Source organism: Staurois parvus, unplaced genomic scaffold, assembly GCF_062004578.1.
Source record: "Staurois parvus isolate SC_StPar_1 unplaced genomic scaffold, SC_StPar_1.0 ptg000019l, whole genome shotgun sequence".
NCBI lineage: Eukaryota > Metazoa > Chordata > Amphibia > Anura > Ranidae > Staurois > Staurois parvus.
In genome coordinates this window covers 23,427,982-23,453,433 of record NW_028317815.1, presented here as the reverse complement: position 1 = coordinate 23,453,433, position 25,452 = coordinate 23,427,982, and the positions used below count along the sequence as shown (strand labels likewise).

The window sequence follows — 25,452 nt, the reverse complement described above, 5'->3', positions numbered from 1 at the left end:
TACCTAACATTTAAGTCTCTACAACCTTAAATATATATATATATATATATATATATATACACACATACATACATATATACATATATACATACATACATATATATACATACATACATACAGGGGTTAAAATTTCGAGTCCAGACCTACTAGCCAGGCACAAACCTTACTCTCCACCAGTTGCCCCACCCAACCTTGCCCAGGTCCGCCTCCAACCCCACCCCATCCTGCCCCCAACCCCACCCCCAGCCCGGCCCCAACCACACCCCCTTAAAGCCTTTAGTATTGTGCTATTATATTTAATCATCCTCAATGTAGCCTGCAAGGGGCTATAATGTATTTCAAACCAATTGACCTTGATAAGCAACAGGGCTTGCTGCTCTTTTGCACAAATATATGTCAGATCCTGCAATTTTGACACTCTCAACCTAATTATAAAGATTTTTTGCATTGCATATAGTTTGCATATCCCCCAGATTTGTGTAACCCCTTCGGTAACACATCTAACAGCAGTCTAACAGAGCTCAAGCAGTTATGAAGACATCTGTATGTACTATTAAATTACACAGGAAATTATTTCCCTCATACATTTAGTTATCTTGATCTTTAATCATTGTATTCAGCAAATGTTATAGGATTTTTTTTTAATTCAAAATTCTATATTTAATGTTTGCTCATATCACTTTAAGAACTACAAAAGAAACTTTCTAAATGCAAAAATATCTATTTTTTTTTTTTTAGGTGCTACAGGAACTACTACAACAATAGGAGTGTGTATCAAATACAAATATAATGCAGCTACACTTATTTTCCTTATTTACTAGGGCTAATGCAAAAGTACAATATCCATTATTATAAGCCCCAAACACTCTATATCTATATCTATATAATATGTTTGGGGCTTATAAGTAATTTTCTGGCAAAAAAATGCAGATTTTTACAGAATTTTCTTGGGGGTCAAGTGGTTAAACACACATCAGTACATAACATGCATTACTTACAAATCCCCACAAAATGATGCATGGCTCTATATCATCTAAAAGAGTGTGGAGGGTGACTGGAGGTGTGGAGGGGACAGAGTACCTGCACCTATCCTCTTTCCTGAAAGTCCCACTACCATACAATTGAGCAGTAAAAAATCTTTAGCACATTGCCTATTACCTAATAATACACAATTCACAATGAGCAGTGTAGTAGCCAAAGCGGTCCTATTTTTACAATAGCTCAGTAAATCTGTGCTAGCTCCAGGCATTTAATCTAAAGGGGAATTTAAAAAGCAGAAAATGTATCTGAACATAGTTGAATAGAAGTGAACATGCCTTAGACTCAAAGTAGATGTTTAGGCTCCAAAACTCTTATCTTTCTAATTGCTGCCACCCCAGTTTATTGCAGCTAAAAAGCATTTAGAAGGATGAGATAAAACCAATTGTACATGGTTAGGGAGGATTACCATCCTCAGAATTGCTATTTTGCCCAAATTTTTACATTGCATTTAAATGCATTTCTTTAAGATATTTGTGAAACTTGTTTGGAGGGCTAAGATTATCCTTTTTTATACTGTATAGACCAAAAGTTGATGGGGGCTGAGACCTCCCTGATATCTATGTGTGCTATAAAGCTAACACTTTATCTTGCATGTTAGTCTGGGATAGGGGGATCCATAACAAACTTTGGGATCCCCTTGAGAAAATGTTGACTGAGGAATTTAGCACATGCCCTATGGTTGCAGAAAAGCTTTATAGGCCTTTCTGATTATGCATACCCACTTTCTTCAACTACGCTTAGGGTTTGGGATCAAGTTAACAAAGAGAGTGGTTTGGCTCTGGTCCCTATGTTTGTGGTATTGGGTTTCCAATGTTTGCTATTGAGGAGTGTCTGAGTGGGAGGCCCAAGCAAAGGTAGATGTTTCTGCTGGGGAAGCCCAAGCGAAGGTAGATGTTTCTGCTTTCTTAAAGGCTCCTGTCTTTGATCCCTTGAATCTTTGCAGAGAGAATGGGATTATTCCACTCTGAAAAAGTGGAGACATACCCAATTACTTTTTTGAATAGCCTGAATACTCCATGTAGATCTCAGAAAGCGCTAACACCTTTGAGCTTATGTGTAAGGAACCCAATCTAACACCTCACCATAAGTTACATTTAAATCAAGCCTCTGGGACTATTCTATACTTTATTAGACTATGAGAGAAGGATTTGGGACAGAAATTATCAGAAGGTACTGTTTCTGAAGTTATTAAGATGACCGATACCTCCTCTATATATATCCTAAAACACAATAATTTTGTTATAAGCTATTGTCAAGCTTTTACATATTCCAACAAAATTCACTTTGATATATCCTTCAGCTAGGGTAGATTGTTGAAAGTGTTTGTAGTCACCAAGGTAAATTTCTACATTTGGTGGGAATGCCCATACATAAGACCTGTTTGGCAGTTGGGGAGGGAACTGATAGCGACCATCCTGTAGTCCTATTTCACACTACTCTGATGTCAATCAGAGCTTATAAGAGGTCTTCAATTCTAAGTTCTAAACTCAGCCAAAAGCTTGATTTTACAATTCTAAAGCAAATTCTGACAGTTAAAGAGTGGCTCACTAGAGTTCAAGACACTATGGATATATAAAACACAACAAGACCCCTAAGAACAAATTAAAACATTGTGGACTGCTTGGATAAACTTTACAACTACTTCCAGTCTCTAAGGACGTTATGGTCAGATCATGATTGATATGTTGCGGACTAATGAAGATCCTTAACTTGATAATAAATAATAGTTATGAGATATACACTGACAGGAAAAGGAGGGGGGATTTCTGTTTAATCTAGTTATGATTTATGTTAGTACAATAGTGGCTTGCCCAAGAAAATCATATGAGAGCAGTTTTTGTCTATGTTACCATACAGACTTTGTGATAATGCTGTAAAACAAATTTAAGAATACTGTATATGCCATGCAATAATTTCAATGATTTTAAACATCTTGAGTGCTCTCTATATCTGGTATGTTAACTTTGTTTCTGTATAAACAAATGAAAACTGATTTTTGGAAAGAAAATTGCTGCTGCCCCTACTGCTCGTCATCACACAGCACTCAATGAACCAAAAATTGCAATGTAGATATATTTTTTTCTTTATTTTCTATACAGTCATGTAACTGCAAAGCATAGGTCCCTATGTAAGAAGGGCAGAGGAAGAAAATGGGGCTGATTTCTCAAAAGCAGTGGCATCACCCACCAGCATTTATTGTACTAGGTATTGTTGGAGGGGAAATAATCTTCTCCCACCAATTGAACATCACACCGTAGGATGTGACTACAAAGATAATGAAGCAATACAAGTATTTGAATTTCGATTTTTGCTTCTATGTATAGTGAGATGGAAGACAGTGGGGGCAGCAGCAGATATGTAGTAAAAGTTACAGTATAGTATCTAACCTTCTACTTTATGCACTGAGCTGGCATAAAACTACTGTTTTAGAAACTACCTTTCGTTACAGAAAATTTCTAAGGACTTAAATTTGTGACTTCTTCATGATATTGCTAGTTGGCTGGTTATCATTGGGATCCTCTGGCTATAACACTTTCTATCCTGGAACAAGTATTCCATAAGTTTAGCCAGAAAGCCTAACCAGCATACTTGGCCGTGAAAGGTTTACTTTACCTCCTTGGCGCTGGCCACACATATACATGCAATCTCTTGGCGGGTGGGCCTTAATGCCAAAAGGCCACATATATGTGTATCTAGAGGTAAACAGTCCTGTGCCAAGAGGCACGCCCTGTGTGCTCCCGGCACATTTACCAGCGGCTAACGGAAAATTCCCGATCTCTACTTGCGATCAGGAGCTTTCTGATCATGTGACTGCTGTGATAGCCTATCACATGATTAGAAACCCAGCAGGTTTAGATACACTAATAAATCGATGCCAAACTCAAGCTCACACTTTAGTTACACAAGCAGTTACAGCAACATTTTTGTTTCTTTTGGGAAAAAAAGGTTTTACATGATAAATAAGAGCTGATCATTGTAAGCATGACCTGTCAGTGTTAAATGGCTTGTCTGAACATTCTGAACAGTTACTGTACATTTGCAGGAGAGCTTGTTCTGTTGAAAAACAACATACTTATGGCTGGATCACCAGATAAAAATAAAGGAAAGAAAGCCAGAAAAAGTAGTGAATTATAGCTGCCAATCACAAATAAACTACAGTATATCTGCCAGTACTCATCATATTGCAGTGAGGATTCTTGAAATGTATCTGATAGCAAAGATCTAAATTACAGGTCAGACCTCAGAGAATCTCTGTAGAGTATCAAACCTCAGTGAATCAGTATAATGAATAGAGCACTGTATGCAAACAGAACACAACACCTCCAGGTCTTGCATATCACCAGCGCTCCTCATATTACAGAATCCCCAATTTGTGTTACTTATTCATAATGACCCAACTGGAATATAGTGTTATTTTTAACAGAGGTAAATTAAACTTGTGTATAACAAGAACTTCCAAAGTAAAATGGAGGCAGTCATTTGTTCATTTGTTGTACTCACAGGTTCAACATCTACAAACGTTTCATGTTCTTCTTTGTTAGGATTCATACCAGACACTTGCTCCAACATCAAGTTACTTCCATACAAGAAGTGGGGCAGTGAAAGGAATATGGGCTTTTCTAGAGGAAAATAAATGTATATTACGTACAAAGAAAATGGCAACATTGATCATAACATCCCCTTTGACCTAGAAAACTACTAAGATGTATTTGCTAGCCAATACATTGCATACATTTAACCAAAACGCACAGTATTGTGATTTAAAAGTATAAATATTTTATATTTAAAGATACACCGTTAAATAGTAGAAAATAGGATATTTATATAAAATACATCAAATATAAGATATATTTTTAAAAATATATAAAAATTATACATATTTACAAAAATTATAATAATATATAGACAGTATACAATTTATGAAAAGATTATAAAATATAACAAAATATTAACACAGTGTCCACTCCAGACCTCAACCTCATTTATTTCACTTATTTTATTATTTTTGGTAAATGGCCAACTGGGCACAATAGCCTTACCAGGGTTAAGACAGATATACATTATGCAAGGGCAAAAGCAACCTTCTATTATGCAGGTTTTAGTGAGGTCAGGTTTTTACCTCCCTTCCTTCCAGGCCATTCACAAGACAGAGCTCAAGGCTGAAAGGCCAGGAGGAGAGGAAGGTGGAAATGCAACTTTAGCTCTGGAGTCCATGAGCCCATGAGACATGCCCTTCAGGCAAATAAATGAGCAGATTTGCTGGATGCAGAGGAAAGCTTTCATGATGAGTGATTACTTTTAAGGCACAAAAAATCATAACTGCTTTAACCCTTTAAGGTTATTGTGCCCTGAGTTGGGCTTTAAAGTTGAGCCGTAGAAAACTATGGCATCACATTGACTTACTATAGAGACAGTTGAGCCAGTGCTATTTGTAAAAATATGTGCACATACAGATACAAGGATTTGGTACCCTGGATTTGAAATGCACTGCTTTTTTTACAAGCAAAACTTACCATCTTGGCAAGATCGAAGGTCCAACACACCAGCTAATGTACAGTTCCTGGAAAGTACTTGATCTGTGCAAAAGCAGTGATTGTCTGGATTGATGGTGGGTGAGGCAAGAGCCATGTCCGGCACTACAAATCGATACAGTTTAATTCCCTTTAGTGTATACTCAGTTTCAAATAATCCATATATGGATCTGTAGAGAGAGTAAATTAATATTTATAATATTTACTCGTGAACTTCAGAAGAGCAGCTAAATAGATGGAATAAAGTTTTTTTAAAACTAGGTTAATGTATTAAAAAGGAAGATTAAAAGCTTTTGAGTGGGATTAAGGAACAATAAATTGTAGGAAAATAAATTAATTACTTATGTAACTGAAGAAAACATTACACAAAAAAATGAAAAGAGCTGCTCTCATCTTTAAACATATAGTATGCTAGACAAAATCCTAGTGCATAGACAGTCCAACTGGACTCCATCTAATGCGTTTAGCCCATTTTGAGTTTAATGATTAGTTGCAGAGCAGATAGGAAAAGAAAATAAAACTATAAATGTATGAATCTATTACACATGCAAATCAGAACCAAAATTTGTTACAATGTCTCCAGTATTTCTTTTAGTCCTAATATAAAGATATATAGTATCCACAATGCATGTTCCTTGTCAAAACACGGTTATTGTTTTAAATACTATTTTAATATTGTTAAATACTATTGCACATTATTAGAATATATAAAACAAATATCTCCCCTCCATTACCATATTAAGACTATTACATTTTATGATACAAATTTTTTAAAAAAACAATTCAAATCACCAAATACTGTATCTACATTAATAAAAGAATATGAATATTTAAACTTTATATTTATATTAAACTTTATATTTATATTCAACAATATTGTCATTTTTACTTCTGTTTTGGAGACTACACATTAGATGATAAAAAAACCTATATTAATGAGACACATCCCATTCATAATTCAAGCATTTCAGTAGATGTGTATTTAATATGAATATCCATAATACCTCTCAGGAGCACAGAAAAACAATGGGTGACTGGATATTCAGATATTTACAGCCACTAGCTCCACCACCAGCAAGAAAACAAGTAATACAAAAATTCAAACATGAACGTGAAGATAAAAAATGTTTGAACTTTTTGAAACTGAGCATGACATTTGCTTGTCTTCACTCATGTAGCTGACTTCTCTGGGTTGGTAGGCAAGCGTAGAGCATATTTGGGACCTCTATTGTCAGAATCAAAACTGTTGCTTTCCACATGCAAGTTAACCTCTTTCCCCCCGACCTATAGCAGAAATACTGCTACATGGTAGCAGGGCTGCCAAAAGTCACGTATATATACGTGATTTGCATTTCCGGGTAGGGGGCGCATGCATGCCGCCCTACCCGTGCCGCCATTGGCAGCTACGGATGTCAATCACTGGGTCCCGGCTGGAGATTCCCCACCGGCACCTGGCGATCGCCAAGTAAAACTGACAGGAAGAACATGCTGCTGTGTATTTCTTTGCACAGCATCTTTTCCTAGTAAAACACACACAGCACATTATGTAAAACAGCACACAGTTAATCCTTTGATCGCCCCAGATGTTAACCCCTTCCTGCCCAGTGTCTTTAGTACATTGTCAGTGCTTTTTTTTAGCACTGATCACTGTATTAGTGTCATTGGGATGTCAGTGGCAGTCAGTTCCCTCCCAGTGTCACAATACTCACTGCAGTCCCGCAGCCCCACTATACAGTAAGCCACTGATCGCCGCCGTTACTAGTATAAAAAATAAATAAATAAAAATTCCAGTACATATACCGCCATTTGTAGACACTATAACTTTAACATAAACCAATTAATTTACATGTATTTTTTTTAGCAAAGACATGTAGCAGAATACATTTTGACCTACATTTATGAAGACATTAGATTTTTAAATTTTTTTACTGGATATGTTTTATAGCAAAAAGTCAAACATGTTGTTTTTTTTTTTTCAAAATTGGCGGTCTTTTGTTGTTTATAGTGCAAAAAATAAAAAATGCAGAGATGATCAAATACCACCAAAAGAAATCTCTATTTGTGGTAAAAAAAAAAAGGATGTAAATTTAATTTGGGTGCAGCATTGCATGACCGCGCAATTGTCAGTTAAAGTAACGCAGCGCCGTATCGCAAAAAATGGCCTGGTCAGGAAGGGGGGTAAATCATTTGGAGGGCAAATGGTTACTGAAACCACAAAATCATCTTGAAGCAGGTAGATGCAGCTTAGAAGGAGGTCAACTACACCTATCAATGAACTCTCAAAGTTCATTGACATAGGCCTTTACATTGTTTTAATAATAGATTGATTTTACAGTGCTGGACCTTGCTACATTTTGCCTCTACAGTTTCCTGCAGTTTATAACAGTTAAGAAGACAGCCCTCTGGACAAAGTTGCAATAAAACCGGTAAAAAGCAAAACAAACTAATTTAATCACCTTCTCCAGCTTCTCTTCAACTTTTATTTAGCAACTAAGACAAATTTTTTGCTATTATCCTTGATATTATTCTCAAAGGGGTTAATTTACTATAGATTTGAGAAGGCCTATTTAATATAAGACTGTATGCACTCTGACATGTGCAGGGGAATTTAAAGAGCATAATTTACTTCATACAAAGATTGTATGATTAACATGAGCATGGCTCCATTTTCTAACTATATATCCTCTACTCTATTAGTTAATCAGTTCCATTGATAAACTACACTACGTTAGGGTGGTGCAAATTATCAATAACATTTTCAGAGAACAAATGGTGTCCTTGACAAACTGCAGCAGTTATCATTAAATTAGCACTTTTTTTTTTCTTTCTCTGGTTAAATGATGGCTAACATGAAGAAGATAAATTTCAAAGCAACTAGAATATAGTTTATAAAACGTACCTGCAGATTTCAGAAGAAAAGAAATATAAACGTTTCCCTTTATCAACGAACGGAGGAAATGAAGCTGCATCTGTCAAACAAAAAATGCAAATGTTAATTTTGTTGTAAACATTCTTTAACATAGCCCACTGGTAGGCAGCTACTTGGAATTTATTTTGTTCTATTTCAAAGATCTAGGACTGTAGCAATAAACAGGCACTCTCCTACTGACAACAATGAGAGGTGAAAGTTCTGCACACATTTACCCAAACTGTATGCCAGCCAAATCAGACAATGCTTTTCAACAGCACACCTAGTAAGCTGATTTGCATGGTTAAATACTTGTGGTTTAAAAGACTTTCCTTTTTTTCTTGTGGAGAAAAGGAAAGAATCTACAAATGATCACAAACATTTTCCAGCCTATCAGAAGATCTCTGCATAAATTATAGCTGAATTATTCACTAAGTTTAGATGCAGGTACTGGTCCCTTTAATTCTGTTTCCCACACCTCCATGGGTCTCTGGATACACTGAGGTTAGATAAGTTCATCAGTTTCCCTCCCCAAGCAAGTCAGAGATGCCACCCCTTATGAGGCAGAGGTAGCAGGGCAAGTGATCTGCAGCCAAGCGATTGACACACTACTGTCATAACAGGCAGTGGGGCAGGAGTCAAATTGCACGTCACTTCTCCAAATGACCCAGTTACTATGGGATGTCCATCAACAAGCCCATCCACCAGAGTAACCCAGTTCCATTGAGCAGCATTTGTTTGTTTAATAAGTTTTTATTACATGTTTTCGTTAGGTACTCTTTTTTTACGGCTGTGACAAAAAAATGTAAAGTATCCATAGTTACTGTAGCCCTTATTTTCTATAAAGAAAAATAAATAAAAACATTTATAGTGCACTAAGCGGAAACATATTGCACCAAGCAACATAATCTCATTCCACACTCAAAAATAAAGTAACAGAAATCCCCTAAAAAATATCCCCATCATGTCTGAAAGGCCAAGAAGGAGAGGCACCTGCTCATAGGCAGCTAAGAGAGGGTACGCAGTCTCTGTGTCCACAGTGAAAAGTGGTGGTCATGGACATGGTGTATCCTCTGCAGGCAGGGCATGCTTCTCCTTTTTTTCTGGTCCTGGCCGTGTATTGAGCCACAACATGCAGAAGAGGTGGTGGAGTGGATAACTAAGCCATCCTCCTCATCCTCTCTCACTCAGGCTCATAATATTTTGCCTTCCATCGCAGCTGCCAAAGAAGCCTATTCCACAGGCTCCTGGTCCACCACATCTGCCCCTTCCGTAGCCCCACCATCATGCACGGAGGAGTCACTAGAATTATTTAATCATAGTGTCAGTTACATGCTGATGGAGGATGCTCAGCAATTTTAATGCTCGGATATTGGTTCCCAGGTTGAGGAAAGGAGTGACGTGAGCCTAGAGTGAGGGGGTGCCAATGAGGGAAAAGAAATTGGCAGTCATTTACCCCCAGCCACAGCACATTGCCAAGTTGGCTCCAGTGACGAGGAGGAAGGGGATGATGAGGTCACTGACTGTACCTGGATGCCTGAGAGAACAGAGGAGAAAAGTGAGGAGGAGGCAAAACTCCAACAAGGTCTTACAGGGACAGGCTTAAGGGCAGCCAACCGATGGCATCACACGACAGAGCTCCACAGGTGCAAGTCACTGCTAACTACTGGTAGACTTCCAAAAGTTCTCTGGTGTTGGCTTTTTTCAACACATGTGCAGCAGACTGCAGCATTGCTGTTTGCAGTCTCTGTCTGAAGCAGATCAAGCATGGCCAAAACACTGCTTGGGCACCACATGCTAGACAAGACATATGACGACCTGCCATGTAGAGCGCTGGCAACAGCATCTGAAAGACCCACATCCTAAAAAAGTGTAGACTTCTTCTTGCTCCTCATCTGAGATAACTACCCCTACTATAAAATGTCAAGACTTCTCAACAGCCTGCACTGAGAGGAGTGATGGTACAGCAAAGGGTGCCAAAGGTCCTCGCACCCAATCTGCTAGCAGTACACCACCTGTTGATTTTGCTACCCCAGTTGCTAAACCATAAAAAAAAAAAATACTGTCCCACCCATCCACATGCTCAGTGTCTAAATATTAGCCTGGCTAAATTGCTAGCATTACAACTGCTGCTTTTCCATCTGCCCCTTTCCGTGAATTTGCAGAATGTGCTATACCACAGCGGCAGGTTCTGAAAAGACATTTCCTTTTATGTAAGCCCATTCCAGCTCTGTAACATCAAGTGGAAGGCAATGTTTTGGCCTCATTGGACAGGGCAGTCAGCAGCAAGGTCCACATTACTGCTGACACGTGGTTCAGCAGGCATGGTCAGGGACGTTACATATCCTTCACGGTGCACTGGGTAACTCTGCTAGCATCTGGGAAGGATGCAGGACAGGGTTCAGTGCTGAAGCTCGTTCCGCCACCACACCTCCAAAAAGTTGGTGGTGATTCTCCCACATCTGTCTGCTCCACCTCCTCTTGTTCCTCTGCCTCTATGGCCTCTTCTGCTGAATTGTCCTCTGAACCAGCAGTGCTCCGTAAGCGTTCATGAGGCTACGAAAGCAGTCAGGCTAAAAGGTGCTTCAGTTGGTCTGTCTAGGAGACAGAATCTACACAGGGCCAGAAGTTCTGTCAGCTCTGCAGGGGCTAGTTGACACCGTGGCAGCTTGAGCCAAAAATGGTTTTATGCGACAATGGCACAAACCTTCTCTCTGCCCTCTGAAAAGGACACTTGATACATGTTACATACTTGACAAACCTCCTGAATTTGGTGGTGCAATGTTTCTAGAACAGGTACCCGGGTTTTGAAGATCTTCTGAGGCAGGCCAGAAAAGTCTTTTGCCATTTCTAGTGGTCATACATGGCCAGTGTTCAACTGGCTGACATTCAACAGGAATTCAACCTGCACACCAACCGACTAATTTGTGACATGCCCACCAGGTGGAACTCAACAGTGGCTGCACATGCAGCAGAGGGCCATCAATGAGTACTTGTGTGAATATGGCATATGGACAGGCTCAGGGGAGCTTGGCTTCTTTTTGCCATGCCAGTGGCTGCTGATAAAGGATGCATGCACTGTCCTGTCGCCATTTGAGGAGGCCACAAGGATGGAAAGCCGTGACAATGCATGCATCAGTGACATTATAACCCTAGTCTTCCTGCTGGAGCACATGCTGCATGGAATCATGGACAGGGCACTTGAGGCAGAACTGAGGGAGGAAGAGGAGGACTTCCTATCCTCTCAAGGCCCCCTTTATGCAGAAACCATTCCTGTGGGTCTGCAAAACACACAGGAGGAGGAGGAGGAGGATTGTAGCAGCATGGAAGTAGAGGATAACATATGGCAGTCTTCAAGGGGTGGTTTTCAGTCCCCAGAAATCCAGCCAGGAGTAGTACGTGACTGGGAGGAGATAGTTCCTGACAATGTCATCCTCAGTGACCCAGAGGACTCAAAATTTCCTGCCTCCTCAAACTTATGCTGCATACGCTTCCTGATTCTGCAAAGCCTGCATAAGGACCCAAGGATTCGTGGTATCAAGGAGAGGGATGAATACTGGTTGGCAACCCTTCTTGATCCATGCTACAAGGGTAAAGTTGCAGAGCTCATCCTGCCTTTGCAGAGGGAGCAGAGGATGAAACATCTAGAGGGCGCCTTGAAGAAAAATTTGTGTAACACCTTTCAAGACACTGGGAAGTTACCATTTCCTGGATAACGTGTTTCTGAGGCTTTGTTTGGTCAAAGGAAGATCAGTGGAGAAGGTGGCCATCTAATCAATGCCTTTAAACAATTCTTTAGTCCTCATTGCCCAGGGCTGTTAGATTTAAGCACCATCGGCAGCATCTGCATCATATGGTGCATGATTATCTAGGGGCAAGAGAAGACTTGGAGACTTTTCTAACTGAGCATCCACTGGGTTACTGGGTCTTGAGGATGGATCATTGGCCAGAACTTGTCCAATATGCCATCAAGCTACTGGCCTGTCCTGCATCCAGCATGCTTTCCGAACAGACTTTCAGTGCTGCTGGAGGTTTTGTGATGGATAAAAAAGTGCATCTGTTCACAGAATCTGTTGCCTGGCTGACATTTATCAAAATGAATCAGTCCTGGATTAACAGCAACTATCAAGCCCCTGAAGCTGATGTAACTGATTAAATTTGTTAGGGATCTGGGATCCCTTGAAGACTGCCTATCCTATTCCTGAATCCTGGTTATGCTAGCTTCCAACAATGTTTTGGTTTAGGGCACCATCAACACCCAGGTCCAATTTTTCTGCACCTGTTAGACAGGTGCATGTAATTTAAATTTCTTACCATTTTTCTCTCATTGTTAACAATTTTTAATTGCAGGGCCCATTCCTGTGCCCAGCAAGAGTAACTGTGAGGAGTTACAGTATGGGGTCCCCCCTAAATTCCTACCAGACCCTTGATCTGAGCACAGGCCTGGCAAGCCAGGAAAGGGGGGGTTGAATGAGCGCCTCCCCTGGCCTTACCAGGCCAAATGCTGCCCTCCCTTGTGAATGAGTAAAGGGTACTTGTACCCCTACCAATTCCTTAAAGGGTTAACAATGTGAAAAGTAAGGAGGCCAGTCTTTTGAAAAATCCTTTCTTGAACAAAAAACACATAAAAAGAAAACGTTTTTGACAAGTCTTTTATTTAAAAAAAAATGGTTCCAGTATTGTAATCCATCATCAATCATGGCGTCCAGCGTTGTTGTTTTTTTTTAAATAAAGGACTTTTCAAAAAGGTTTTTTTTTTGTTCAATAAAGGATTTTTTTCAAAATCTGATCTCTATTTGTTTCACACTTTTAACCCTTTAGTGAATGAGTAGGGGTACAAGTAAACTTACTCATTCACAAGGGCAGCATCAGGGTGTCCCTTATTTGAAGGGGTACCCAGCTGCTAAAGAGCCCCCCTGCCCGCAGACTCCCACAACCACCGGGCCAGGGTTGTGGGGAAGAGGCCCTTGTCCTTATTGGCATGGGAACACTGTCCCAATGTAGAGGGCACGTGACTTGGTAAGGCCCAGGGAAGGAGGGGGATACTCATTCATCCCCCCTTTCCTGGCCTACCAGGCCTGTGCTCAGATCAAGGGTCTGGTTGGAATTTAGGGGGAACCCCCTCACTTTCCCCCAATTTTGTGGGGTGGGGTTCCCCTTAAAAGTCCTACCAGGGGGAACCCCACACATTTTAAAAATAAACTTTTACTGTGCGTCCCTCCTAACCTTCCTACCAGACCTAAATGGTCTGGTATAGATTGGGGGGACCCCACGCTGTTTTTTTTTTTTTTAATAAAAATGTCATTTTTTAACAATGTCAGTCCTGCTGCAGTAGGTTCTACAGGTGAAACTCAAAAAATTAGAATATTGTGCAAAAGTTCATTTATTTCAGTAATGCAACTTAAAAGGTGAAACTAATATATGAGATAGACTCATTACATGCAAAACAAGATAGTTCAAGCCTTGATTTGTCATAATTGTGATGATTATGGCTTATAGCTCATGAGAACCCCAAATCCACAATCTCAGAAAATTAGAATATTGTGAAAAGGTGCAATATTCTAGGCTCAAAGTGTCCCACTCTAATCAGCTAATTAAGCCATAACACCTGCAAAGGGTTCCTGAGCCTTAAAATGGTCTCTCAGTCTGGTTCAGTAGGAATCACAATCATGGGAAAGACTACTGACCTGACAGTTGTGCAGAAAACCATCATTGACACCCTCCATAAGGAGGGAAAGCTTCAAAAGATAATTGCAAAAGAAGTTGGATGTTCCCAAACTGCTGTATCAAAGCACATTAATAGAAAGTTATGTTGAAGGGAAAAGTGTGGAAGAAAAAGGTGCACAAGCAGTAGGGATGACCGCAGCCTGGAGAGGATTGTCAGGAAAGGGCCATTCAAAAGTGTTGGGGACTTTCACAAGGAGTGGACTGAGGCTGGAGTCAGTGCATCAAGAGCCAATACACACAGACGGATCCTGGACATGGGCTTCAAATGTCGTATTCCTCTTGTCTAGCCACTCCTGAACAACAAACAACGTCAGAAGCGTCTTACCTGGTCTAAAGAAAAACAGACCTGGTCTGTTGCTCAGTGGTCCAAAGTTCTCTTTTCTGATGAGAGCAATGTTTACATCTCATTTGGAAACCAAGGACCCAGAGTATGGAGGAAGAATGGAGAGGCACACACTGCAAGATGCTTGAAGTCCAGTGTGAAGTTTCCACAGTCTGTGTTGATTTGGGGAGCCATGTCATCTGCTGGTGTTGGTCCACTGTGCTTCATTAAGTCCAGGCTCAACGCAGCCGTCTACCAGGAGATTTTGGAGCACTTCATGCTTCCTTCCGCAGACAAGCTTTATGGGGATGCTGACTTCATTTTGCATGTGCAGACCTTGTCCCCCCCCCCCGAGGTTCCAGCCACCAACACCTCTGATGGTGGTTGGTGTAAATTTCCCCTTACATTGGTGGTCAGTGCAAATTCCCCATTACTTTGGTGGCCAGTGTAAATGTCCCTGTACATTGGTGATAAGTGCAGATTTGCCCAAACACTGGTGGTCAGTGTAAATCCCCCTTACATTGGTCATCGTTTTAATCCCCCTAACATTGGTGGTCGGTGTAGAAATGTCATCCCCCATCCCCATCCAGCACTGCCATAGATCCAATTACCCCCCCCCAAGTACTGCCACTGATCTCATCCCTCCATCAGCACTGTCACTCATCCCATCACCCCAGCACTGCCACTTATCCAATCCTCCCCACCACTGCCATTGATCCCATCAACCCTACCCCCAGAACTGCCACTGATCACACCCTCCCACCCAGAACTACTGTTGATCCCAGAAGTCCTAGGAATTTTCTGTATTGGTGGGTCCTCTAACCTTCTCAGTCCTTGGTGTGCAGGCAGTGAGATGATGTGCTGTAACCTTCAGCAACCAATCAGTGAGCGGTAAGGATGTGCAGTAACCTCTAACAACCAATGTGTGAGCAGTAATGATGTGCAGTAACCTCTAACAACGAATCAGTGAGCAGTAATAATGTACAATAACCTCTAGCAACCAAACAGTGACCAGTAATGATGTGCAGTAGCCTCTAGCAACCAATCAGCAAGCAGAAATCATGTGCTGTAACTTCTAGCAACTAATCAATGAGCTGTAATATGTGCTGTAACCTCTAGCAACCAGTCAGTGGGCGGTAATGATATGCTGTAACCTCCGGCAAGCAATTGCAATTGCTGCCTGATCTGCTGCAGTAAACAGATTTTGAGTTTAGCTGATATTTATTGTATGTCTCAGAGCAAGTGGAGAGGAAAATTTCATGGGGAGGGGGCCTAGAAAATTTTTGCATAGGGTCCAATCAATATTAAAGATGGCCCTGATCATGTTTTATGTTCACGGTAGTACTTTTGTTTGGTTCGAATGCTCTATTGCGAACCGAACCGGGGGCTGTTCAGCCCATCACTAATCAGGAGATAAGGGGCAGACACTGGAAGAAGAGGAGGATCAGAAAAGTCAGGATCAAACAGCGTTATTACACCATGGATTAACCCCTTAGGTTCCACAGTGAGTATAACAAGCATGCTTTACTGCATATACAGACTGATTTTAATGTTGTTTTAGTAACACTTTATCTCAATTTCTTTTAATTGCAATTTTTATAAAGTTGCTGAATTCCTGGAATTCAACTTTAAAACAGGTTAGGACCCATATTTTATCTTAGAATCTCTTATTGCTATTCACATTATGGTCAGCATATTTGGTTTTAAGGTATCTTTTGTTAAGCCGCTAAAGGTAATAACACACACCTGTACCATTTATCATGTCACAGTAGTCATCCGACCAGTATGAGAGAGTACTGAAAGAGAAACATTCACTTTAATATAATCTGTAGTTTGAACAAAACATGTGAAAAATTCAATAAAGTCTATGAATAGTAAACCTTGTTTGTTAACATCCTGGGCAATACATTGGCATAGTTATATCTATTATGTATTTATACTGTATAGGTAGGGTTTGTATATATAAGAAAAGTTTATCCAGGAAAGAGGGATCTGTCTGTCTACAAAATTAACAGAGTAAGGAGTAGGTGTTTGCAGAAGTCTGTCTGTGTTGTAAAAGACAGAACCTGATCTAGATGGAACCTTCGATTTTCACCCTGTGGGTTCTCGTTCAGAAACCCTCTCCACAGCCCCATTCATTCTTTTGGATGGACAAAATTCTGCAAGATTGCTGGATTACAGCTTGCATTTAGGAATAAATGGGACACTGTCATACATGCACACCAAGAAGAGGTGAAAGGTGAAAGTGGATCTCCTTGTGGATGTTCTAGTGTACGAGACTAAAGGGGCTGAAGTGATACATGCCGCTCTGAAATTGCTTCATTCAGTCTACTGTGCTTGGGCTCAGCTGAGATGTTTAACCTGCTTGCCATGTTTCTTACAACTGACTTGCATACTTGTGCTTCTATAACCTATATACACACACAGTGAAGAAAATAGGTATTTGATCCCCTGCTGATTTTGAATGTTTGCCCACTCACAAAGAAATGATCAGTCTAAAAATTGAATGGTAGGTGTATTGTAACACTGAGAGACAGAATAGCAACAACAAATTCAAAAGAAATGCATGTCTAACAAAGTATGCACTGATTTGCATATTCATGAGGGAAATAAGTATTTAATTGCCTTCATTTCGCAGGATTTCTGACTACCAGGTGTCTTTCACACAGATAACAAGCTGAGATTAGAAGCAGTTTCTTAAATGGAGTGCTGCTAATCTCATTTTGTTACCTGTATAAAAGACACCTGTCCACAGGAGCAATCAAACAATCAGCTTCCAAACTCTCCACCATGGCAAAGACCAAAGAGCTGTCCAAGGATGTCAGGGACAAGATTGTAGACCTACACAAGGCTGGACTGGGCTACCTTGGTGAGAAGGTGACAACAGTTGGTGTAATCATTCGCAAATGGAAGAAACACAAAACAACTATCAGTCTCCCTAGGTCTGGTGCACCATGCAAGATCTCACCTCGTGGAGTGTCAATGATCATGAAAACAGCGAGGAATCATCCCAGAACTGCACATGAGGATCTTGTCAATGATCTCCAAGCAGTGGGAACCACAGTCACCAAGAAAACAATTGGTAACACACTAGGCCGACAAGGATTGAAATCCTGCAGTGCCCGCAAGGTCCCTCTGCTCAAGAAAGCACATGTCCAGGCCCGTCCGAAGTTTTCCACTGAACATCTGAATGATGCAGAGGAGGACTGGTTGAAAGTGTTGTGGTCAGATGAGACCAAAATTGAGCTCTTTAGCATCAACTCAACTCGCCGTGTTTGGAGGAGGAGGAATGCTGCTTATGACCCAAAGAACATCATCCCAACTGTCAAACATGGTGGTGGAAACATTCTGCTTTGGGGGGTGTTATTCTGCTAAGGGGACAGGACAACTGCACTTCATCAAAGGGATGATGGACGGGGCAATGTATCGTCAAATCTTGGGTGAGAACCTTCTTCCTTCAGCCAGGGCATTAAAAATGGGTAGTGGATGGGTGTTCCAGCATGACAATGACCCAAAACACACTTGCCTTTAGAGTCTTATAACAGTCTAACAATATAGTTGTTCATTAGGCTTCACAAAGGTTACAGATCTAGTAGTAAACATAGCAAAGGATACTAGGATGCTTACCTTTCTCCCTTATATTTTGTAATTGTGGCTACTTTACTGATATCGTTCTTGCCATTATACACTGTGTAAGGTCCGTCACTTGTTCCATTGTACTGCAGGTAAAGAACTTTAATTAGTTAAAATATTAGAGCAATCATTGCCATTTTTTAATAACACAAAAACTAACACATATTATGATAATTTGCGTTGCAAGCCTGTACACCATCTATTTAATAAAGAGAAAGATTTTGTCTGTGCACGGCTGATTCATATCAAACAGCACCACACTTATCACAATTTTGAGCAATATTGTCACATTAGAACTAGAAGGAGTTAAGGACTACAGCACACCTCCTCATCTTCACTTTCTCCATAAATTCACATAGAGAAATAGAAACAATGCTATCTGATAACAGTGACAAAAACATACACGTGAGACCCCTTTGGAGCAAATAGCTGCTAAATCCCCAATTGTTCATGAACAAAAAAAAATGTTTAGTTCCTCCCATGGGACTTTAATGCAGCAGTACACAATGTATATCATAAAGACCTCATACTTTATTGTACAGAGTAAAAGGTACATATACGTATATATACACACTACTCAAAAAAATTAAAGGAACACTTTTTAATCAGAGTATAGCATCAAGTCACTTGAACTCCTGGGATATTGATCTGGTCTGTTAAGTAGCAGAGGGGGTTGTTAATCAGTTTCAGCTGCTTTTGTGTTAATGAAATTAACAACAAGTGCACTGGATGGGCAACAATGAGACAACCCCCAAAACAGTAATGGTTTTACAGGTGGAGGCCACTGACATTTTTTTCCCTACTCATCTTTTCTGACTGTTTTGCACTAGTTTTGCATTTGGCTAGGGTCAGTGTCATTACAGGTAGCATGAGGCGATACCTGGACCCTATAAAGGTTGTACAGGCAGTACAATTCCTCCAGGATGGCACATCAATACGTGCCATTGCCAGAAAGTTTGCTGTGTCTCCCAGCACAGTCTCCAGAGCATGGAGGAGATTCCAGGAGACAGGCAGTTACTCTAGGAGAGCTAGACAGGGACATAGAAGGTCCTTAACCCAACAGCAGGATCTGCTCCTTTGTGCAAGAAAGAACAGGATGAGCACTGCCAGAGCTCTACAAAATGACCTCCAGCAGGCCACTGGTGTGAATGTCTCTGACCAAACAATGAGAAACAGACTTCATGAGGGTGGCCTGAGGGCCTGACGTCCTCTAGTGGGCCCTGTGCTCACTGCCTGGCACCATAGAGCTCGACTGGCATTTGCCATTGACCAGCGGAATTGCCAGGTCTGCCTGAGCACATGTGACAGACATGAAAGGGTCTGGAGAAGCCATAGAGAACATTATGCTGCCTGTAACATCGTTCAGCATGACCGTTTTGGTGGTGGGACAGTGGTGGTCTGGAAAGGCATATCCATGGAGGGATGCACAGACCTCTACAGGCTAGACCAGCAATGGGCAAACTACGGCCCGCATACGGCCCGGCGGACCTTTTAATCCGGTCCGCGGAGCGTGGCAAACATCGGCTGTCAGAATGTGTGTAGGCGGGGCAGTGTGAGGAACGTGAGGGGAGCTAGGCTCCTCTCACAGTCCTCCCTGAAGACCGGAACGGCGCGGGAACACGGCGAGAGGAACGCGCGGAGCAAAGGTAAGTGAATTGACACAGGGGGGACTTGGGGACTTAATATGGGGGATGAATTAATATGGGGGATGAATTAATATGGGGAATGAATTACTATAGGGGGGATGAATTACTATAGGGGGGATGAATTACTATGGGGGATGAATTACTATGGGGGATGAATTACTATGGGGGATGAATTACTATAGGGGGAATGAATTACTATAGGGGGGATGAATTACTATATGGGGGATGAATTACTATGGGGGATGAATTACTATGGGGGATGAATTACTATATGGGGGATGAATTACTATGGGGGATGAATTACTATATGGTTGATGAATTACTATGGGGGATGAATTACTATGGGGGATGAATTACTATATGGGGGATGAATTACTATGGGGGATGAATTACTATATGGGGGATGAATTACTATGGGGGATGAATTACTATATGGGGGATGAATTACTATGGGGGATGAATTACTATATGGGGGATGAATTACTATGGGGGATGAATTACTATATGGGGGATGAATTACTATGGGGGATGAATTACTATATGGGGGATGAATTACTATGGGGGATGAATTACTATATGGGGGATGAATTACTATGGGGGATGAATTATTATATGGGGAATGAATTACTATGGGGGATGAATTACTATATGGGGGATGAATTACTATGGGGGATGAATTACTATATGGGGGATGAATTACTATATGGGGGATGAATTACTATATGGGGGATGAATTACTATGGGGGATGAAATACTATATGGGGGATTAATTACTATGCTTACTATGGGGGAATATTACTATACTTACTATGGATGACACATACACATCATTCATCTACTCTAGGTCCGGCCCCCGGGTCCAATATATGAACCCATTGCGGCACTCAAGTCAAAAGGTTTGCCCACCCCTGGGCTAGACAATGGCACCCTGACTGCCTTTACGTATGGGGATGATATCCTTGGACCCATTGTCAGACCCTACACTGGTGCAGTGGGTCCTGGGTTCCTCTTAGTGCACAACATGTCCGGCCTCATGTGGCAAGTGTATGCAGGCAGTTCCTGGAGGATGAAGGAATTGATACCATTGAATAGCCCCTAAGCTCGTCTGACCTAAATCCTGGGATATCATGTTTTGGTCCATCCAATGCCTCCAGGTTGCACCTCAGACTGCCCAGGAGCTCAGTAATGCCCTGGTCCATATCTGGGAGCAAATATACCAGGACACCATCTGTCGTCTCATTAGGAGCAGGCCCCGACGTTGCCAGGCATGCATACAGGCACATGAGGGCCATACAAATTACTTACTAAGTACCATTTTTTGTGTTGCTGCAATGAAATTTCAGCAAAATGGACTAGCCTGCTGCATCGTTTTTTCACTTTGATTTTCAGGGTGTCTTTGAATTCAGTTTTTTGTAGGTTGATAATTGTAATTTCTATTAAATGATGGGGCATCCTTACGTTCCTAACACATTACCCAGTCCATATCAGTATAGATATCCAGCATTATATTTTCCCCATTGAGATCTGATGTGTTTTCAAAGTGTTCCTTTAATATTTTTGAGCAGAGTGTGTATATATATATATATATATATATATATATATATATATAGTGAGGAAGATAAGTATTTGAACACCCTGCGATTTTGCAAGTTCTCCCACTTAGAAATCATGGAGGGGTCTGAAATTCACATTGTAGGTGCATTCCCACTCTGAGAGACAGAATTAAAAAAAAAATTCAGGAAATCACATTGTATGATTTTTAAAGAATTTATTTGTCTTGCACTGCTGAACATAAGTATTTGAACACCTAAGAAACAGCAAGAATTCTGGCTCTCAAAGACCTGTTACTGTGCCTTTAAGAAGGCTACCTCTACTCCACTCGTTAATCTAACTTAGTAGCACCTGTCTGAGCTCTTTAAAGACACCTGTCCACCCCACAGTCAGTCAGACACCAACTACTACCATGGGCAAGATCAAAGAGCTGTCAAAAGACACCAGAGACAAAATTGTGGACCTCCACAAGGCTGGAGAGGGCTACGGGGCAATTGCCAAGCAGCTTGGTGAAAATAGATCAACTGTTGGAGCAATTGTTAGAAAATGGAAGAGGCTAAAGACGACTGTCAGTCTCCCTCGGACTGCGGCTCCATGCAAGATCTCACCTCGTGGGGTATCACTGATGATAATAAAGGTGAGGAATCAGCCCAGAACTACAAGGGAGGAGCTGGTCAATGACATGAAGAGAGCTGGGAACACAGTTTCAAAGGTCACTGTCGGTAGAACACTACGCCGTCATGGTTCATGGTTTCAAATCATGCATTGCACGGAAGGTTCCCCTGCTCAAGTCATCACTTGTCCAGGCCCGTCTGAAGTTTGCCAATGACCATCTGGATGATCCAGAGGAGGCATGGGAGAAAGTCATGTGGTCAGATGAGACCAAAGTAGAACTTTTTGGTCTAAACTTTACTTGTCGTGTTTGGAGGGAAAAGAAGGATGAGTTGCATCCCAAGAACACCATCCCTACTGTGAAGCATGGGGGTGGTAACATCATGCTTTGGGGGTGCTTTTCTGCAAAGGGGACAGGACGACTGCACTGTATTAAGGAGAGGATGATTGGGGCCATTTATTGTGAGATTTTGAGCAACAACCTCCTTCCCTCAGTCAGAGCATTGAAGATGGGTTGTGGCTGGGTCTTCCAACATGACAACGACCCGAAGCACACAGCCAGGATAACCAAGGAGTGGCTCCGTAAGAAGCATATCAAGGTTCTGGAGTGGCCTAGCCAGTCTCCAGACCTAAATCCAATAGAGCATCTTTGGAGGGAGCTAAAACTCTGTGTTGCTCAGCGACAGCCCCGAAACCTGACAGATCTAGAGGCTATCTGTGTGGAGGAGTGGGCCAAAATCCCTGTTGCAGTGTGTCAAGAACTACAGGAAACGTTTGACCTCTGTAATTGCAAAGGCTTCTTTACCAAATATTAACACTGATTTTCTCAGGTGTTCAAATACTTATGTTCAGCAGTGCAAGACAAATAAATTCTTTAAAAATCATACAATGTGATTTCCTGAATTTTTTTTTTAATTCTGTCTCTCAGAGTGGGAATGCACCTACAATGTGAATTTCAGACCCCTCCATGATTTCTAAGTGGGAGAACTTGCAAAATCGCAGGGTGTTCAAATACTTCTGTTCCTCACTGTATATCACGAAGGTGAGATACAACCCCTAAAGATAAAGCAGAAAAGTACTGTATGTTTTTGTTCTGGCAATAAATCCCCAATGCGTTTTGACTGAACTTCACAATCTTCATCAGGACAGAGCAGGGATGTTTAGAGTCACCCGAATTTACATTCAAAATTACTGTGTTTCAAGTCGCCAGAGGGCGTCTTCCAGGCCATATGTCCACACAGCCAAACCTAAAAGGGGTCACTGTATTTGACCGGTGGGGGTCCCAGTAAGTCCTCACAGCAAAGGACAGTAAGAATCACTTAAGCACTTGGGTTTTTAAGGTAGCAGTATCAAATTAACGAAAACCACATATCAGCATATGTCATTTTATTTCTCCATATTATATATAAAAAAATTATACATAAAACACCTATGAAAAAAGGAAGGATTCTGATAATCATTGTCATACTATTTAATAACGATCATACTGTAGGTATACCTGTAGCAATCATGCACACAGAGATGGACGTGATCATCCATTTTGCTCCAAACCCCTCCATTTTGTATCTCTCTCTCCAAAATCAGATTCCTCCGATATCCCCCATCCCTCTCTGTTGAGTGACCTGTGGTCTGTTTGATGCAGAGTTCAAAAGGCAATAATAATTGCTGATGATGATGATAATGATGGTCATGATGATAATAATGATGCATTATTATTGTTGGGGGTCACCCACAGTGCTGTGAAGAGGGCAGAGATACAATCTCTGGGGGCTGAGCAAAGGGATGGTCTGGATAGGCCTGTTCCTTGCCCAGGCACAGAGGATTCTACCTTGATAATCGCCCAGCCGTTGTCCTTGCATGGTACTGGACAGCCGGCTGGTACTTGTAGTCCCACGGGCAAGGCAGCATTGAAAAGTGATCAACACGTGGACTTCGGCAGCAAGCTAGCCGTGAGCTTCCCTGCTGAGAAAGGTAAACAACAGCTGGTTAGGACTTGTAGTCCCATGGGCAAGGCAGCCCTAGAGCCTGGCCAGGATGTTGCATTCCTCTGCAGACTAGCTATGAGCTTCCCTGCTGAGAAAGGTAAACAAGGGCTTGAAGGGGATGGTGAAATGAATGGTCTACCAGTGGGGGCTTGGGGACTTAAAAAGTGTCACCTGATCTGGCCTGTCAAAGTGTGGAGAGAATCTAAAGCTAGGGAGGAAACCCCCTCCAACAATTGCTAGCTTAGATTCCCTCCCCAACCACCAGGCAGACCCACATATGCCCTGGGCGGTGACAGCACACCTGGATTGGAACTTTCCATTCAGGTACAGAAGCTGCTGGCAAGGCCTATGGTAGATGGTGTCGGGGTTCAGGGAAACCCGGGGAGAGCTCACCGTGCTGTTCATGAGTTGGATGGCATGGTGTATCCTTCCCTCATGCCTTCGGCCCACCTCATCTCACAGGAGGTGCAGACTGAATGGGCCAAAAGAGACAGAGGGAATATCGCAGTCAGGAATCCAGAGGTCCCGCAGAGTCTGGGCATCACCAGTAGTCTCGATCTCCAAACAGGGTCAGATGACAACTGTATATATATATACAGTTGTGTTCAAAATAATAGCAGTCAGACATCACTAACCTGATCAATCACTGTTTTTGGTAGAAATGATATTTCTACATGGCAAATAATTTACTAGCAGGTGTAGTAGAGTAATAGAAATCCAACAGACCCAACAGTCATGACATGCATGCTGCTGATTCTGTGTAATTGAATCTCTAATTGAAAGGGGCATGTTCAAAATAATAGCAGTGTGGAGTTCTATTAGTGAGGTCATTCATTCTTTGAAAAACAGGTGGCAATTATTGCCCTTATTTAAGGAAGGAAGGCAGCAAATGTTGTACATGCTGGTTACAGTGCATTTCTCTCTGAAATTCTGAGGAAAATGGGTCATTCCAGACATTGTTCAGAAGAACAGCATACCTTGATTAAAAAGTTGATTGGAGAGGGGAAAACATATAAAGAAGTGCCGAAAATGGTAGGCTGCTCAGCTAAAGTGATCGCAAATGCTTTAAAATGGCAACCAAAACCTGAAAGACGTGGAAGAAAGCGAAAAACTACCATTCAAATGGATAGAGGAATAGCCAAAATGGCAAGGTCTCAGCCAACAATCAGCTCCAGGAAGATCAAAGAAGGTCTAAAGTTACAAGTGAGTACTGTTACAATTAGAAGACGAATATGTGAAGCCAAGCTATCTGCAAGAAGCCCCCGCAAAGTCCCACTGTTGAAAAAAAGACATGTGCTGAAGAGGTTACAATTTGCCAAAGAGCACATTGACTGGCCTAAAGAGAAATGGCGCAACATTTTGTGAACTGATGAAAGTAAGATTGTTCTTTTTGGGTCTAGTGGCCGGAGACAGTTTGTCAGATGACCCCCAAACACTGAATTCAAGCCACAGTACACTGTGAAGACAGTGAAGCATGGTTGCGCAAGCATCATGA

At 41.4% G+C, this 25,452-nt stretch overlaps 1 protein-coding gene across 2 annotated transcripts in view; it reads right to left on the bottom strand.

Moving 5' to 3' along the window:
* CD36 (CD36 molecule (CD36 blood group)) overlaps window positions 1-25,452 on the bottom strand; it is a 66,423-nt gene that overhangs the window by 15,778 nt on the left and 25,193 nt on the right. For both annotated transcript variants that reach the window (XM_089685836.1, XM_089685844.1), the window contains exons 5-9: window positions 18,158-18,249; window positions 16,277-16,326; window positions 8,473-8,542; window positions 5,556-5,743; window positions 4,543-4,661 (exon numbers count right to left, since the gene is read on the bottom strand). In XM_089685836.1, coding sequence (XP_089541962.1) covers window positions 4,543-4,661; window positions 5,556-5,743; window positions 8,473-8,542; window positions 16,277-16,326; window positions 18,158-18,249 — 519 coding nt within the window. The remainder of the gene's footprint in view (window positions 1-4,542; window positions 4,662-5,555; window positions 5,744-8,472; window positions 8,543-16,276; window positions 16,327-18,157; window positions 18,250-25,452) is intronic.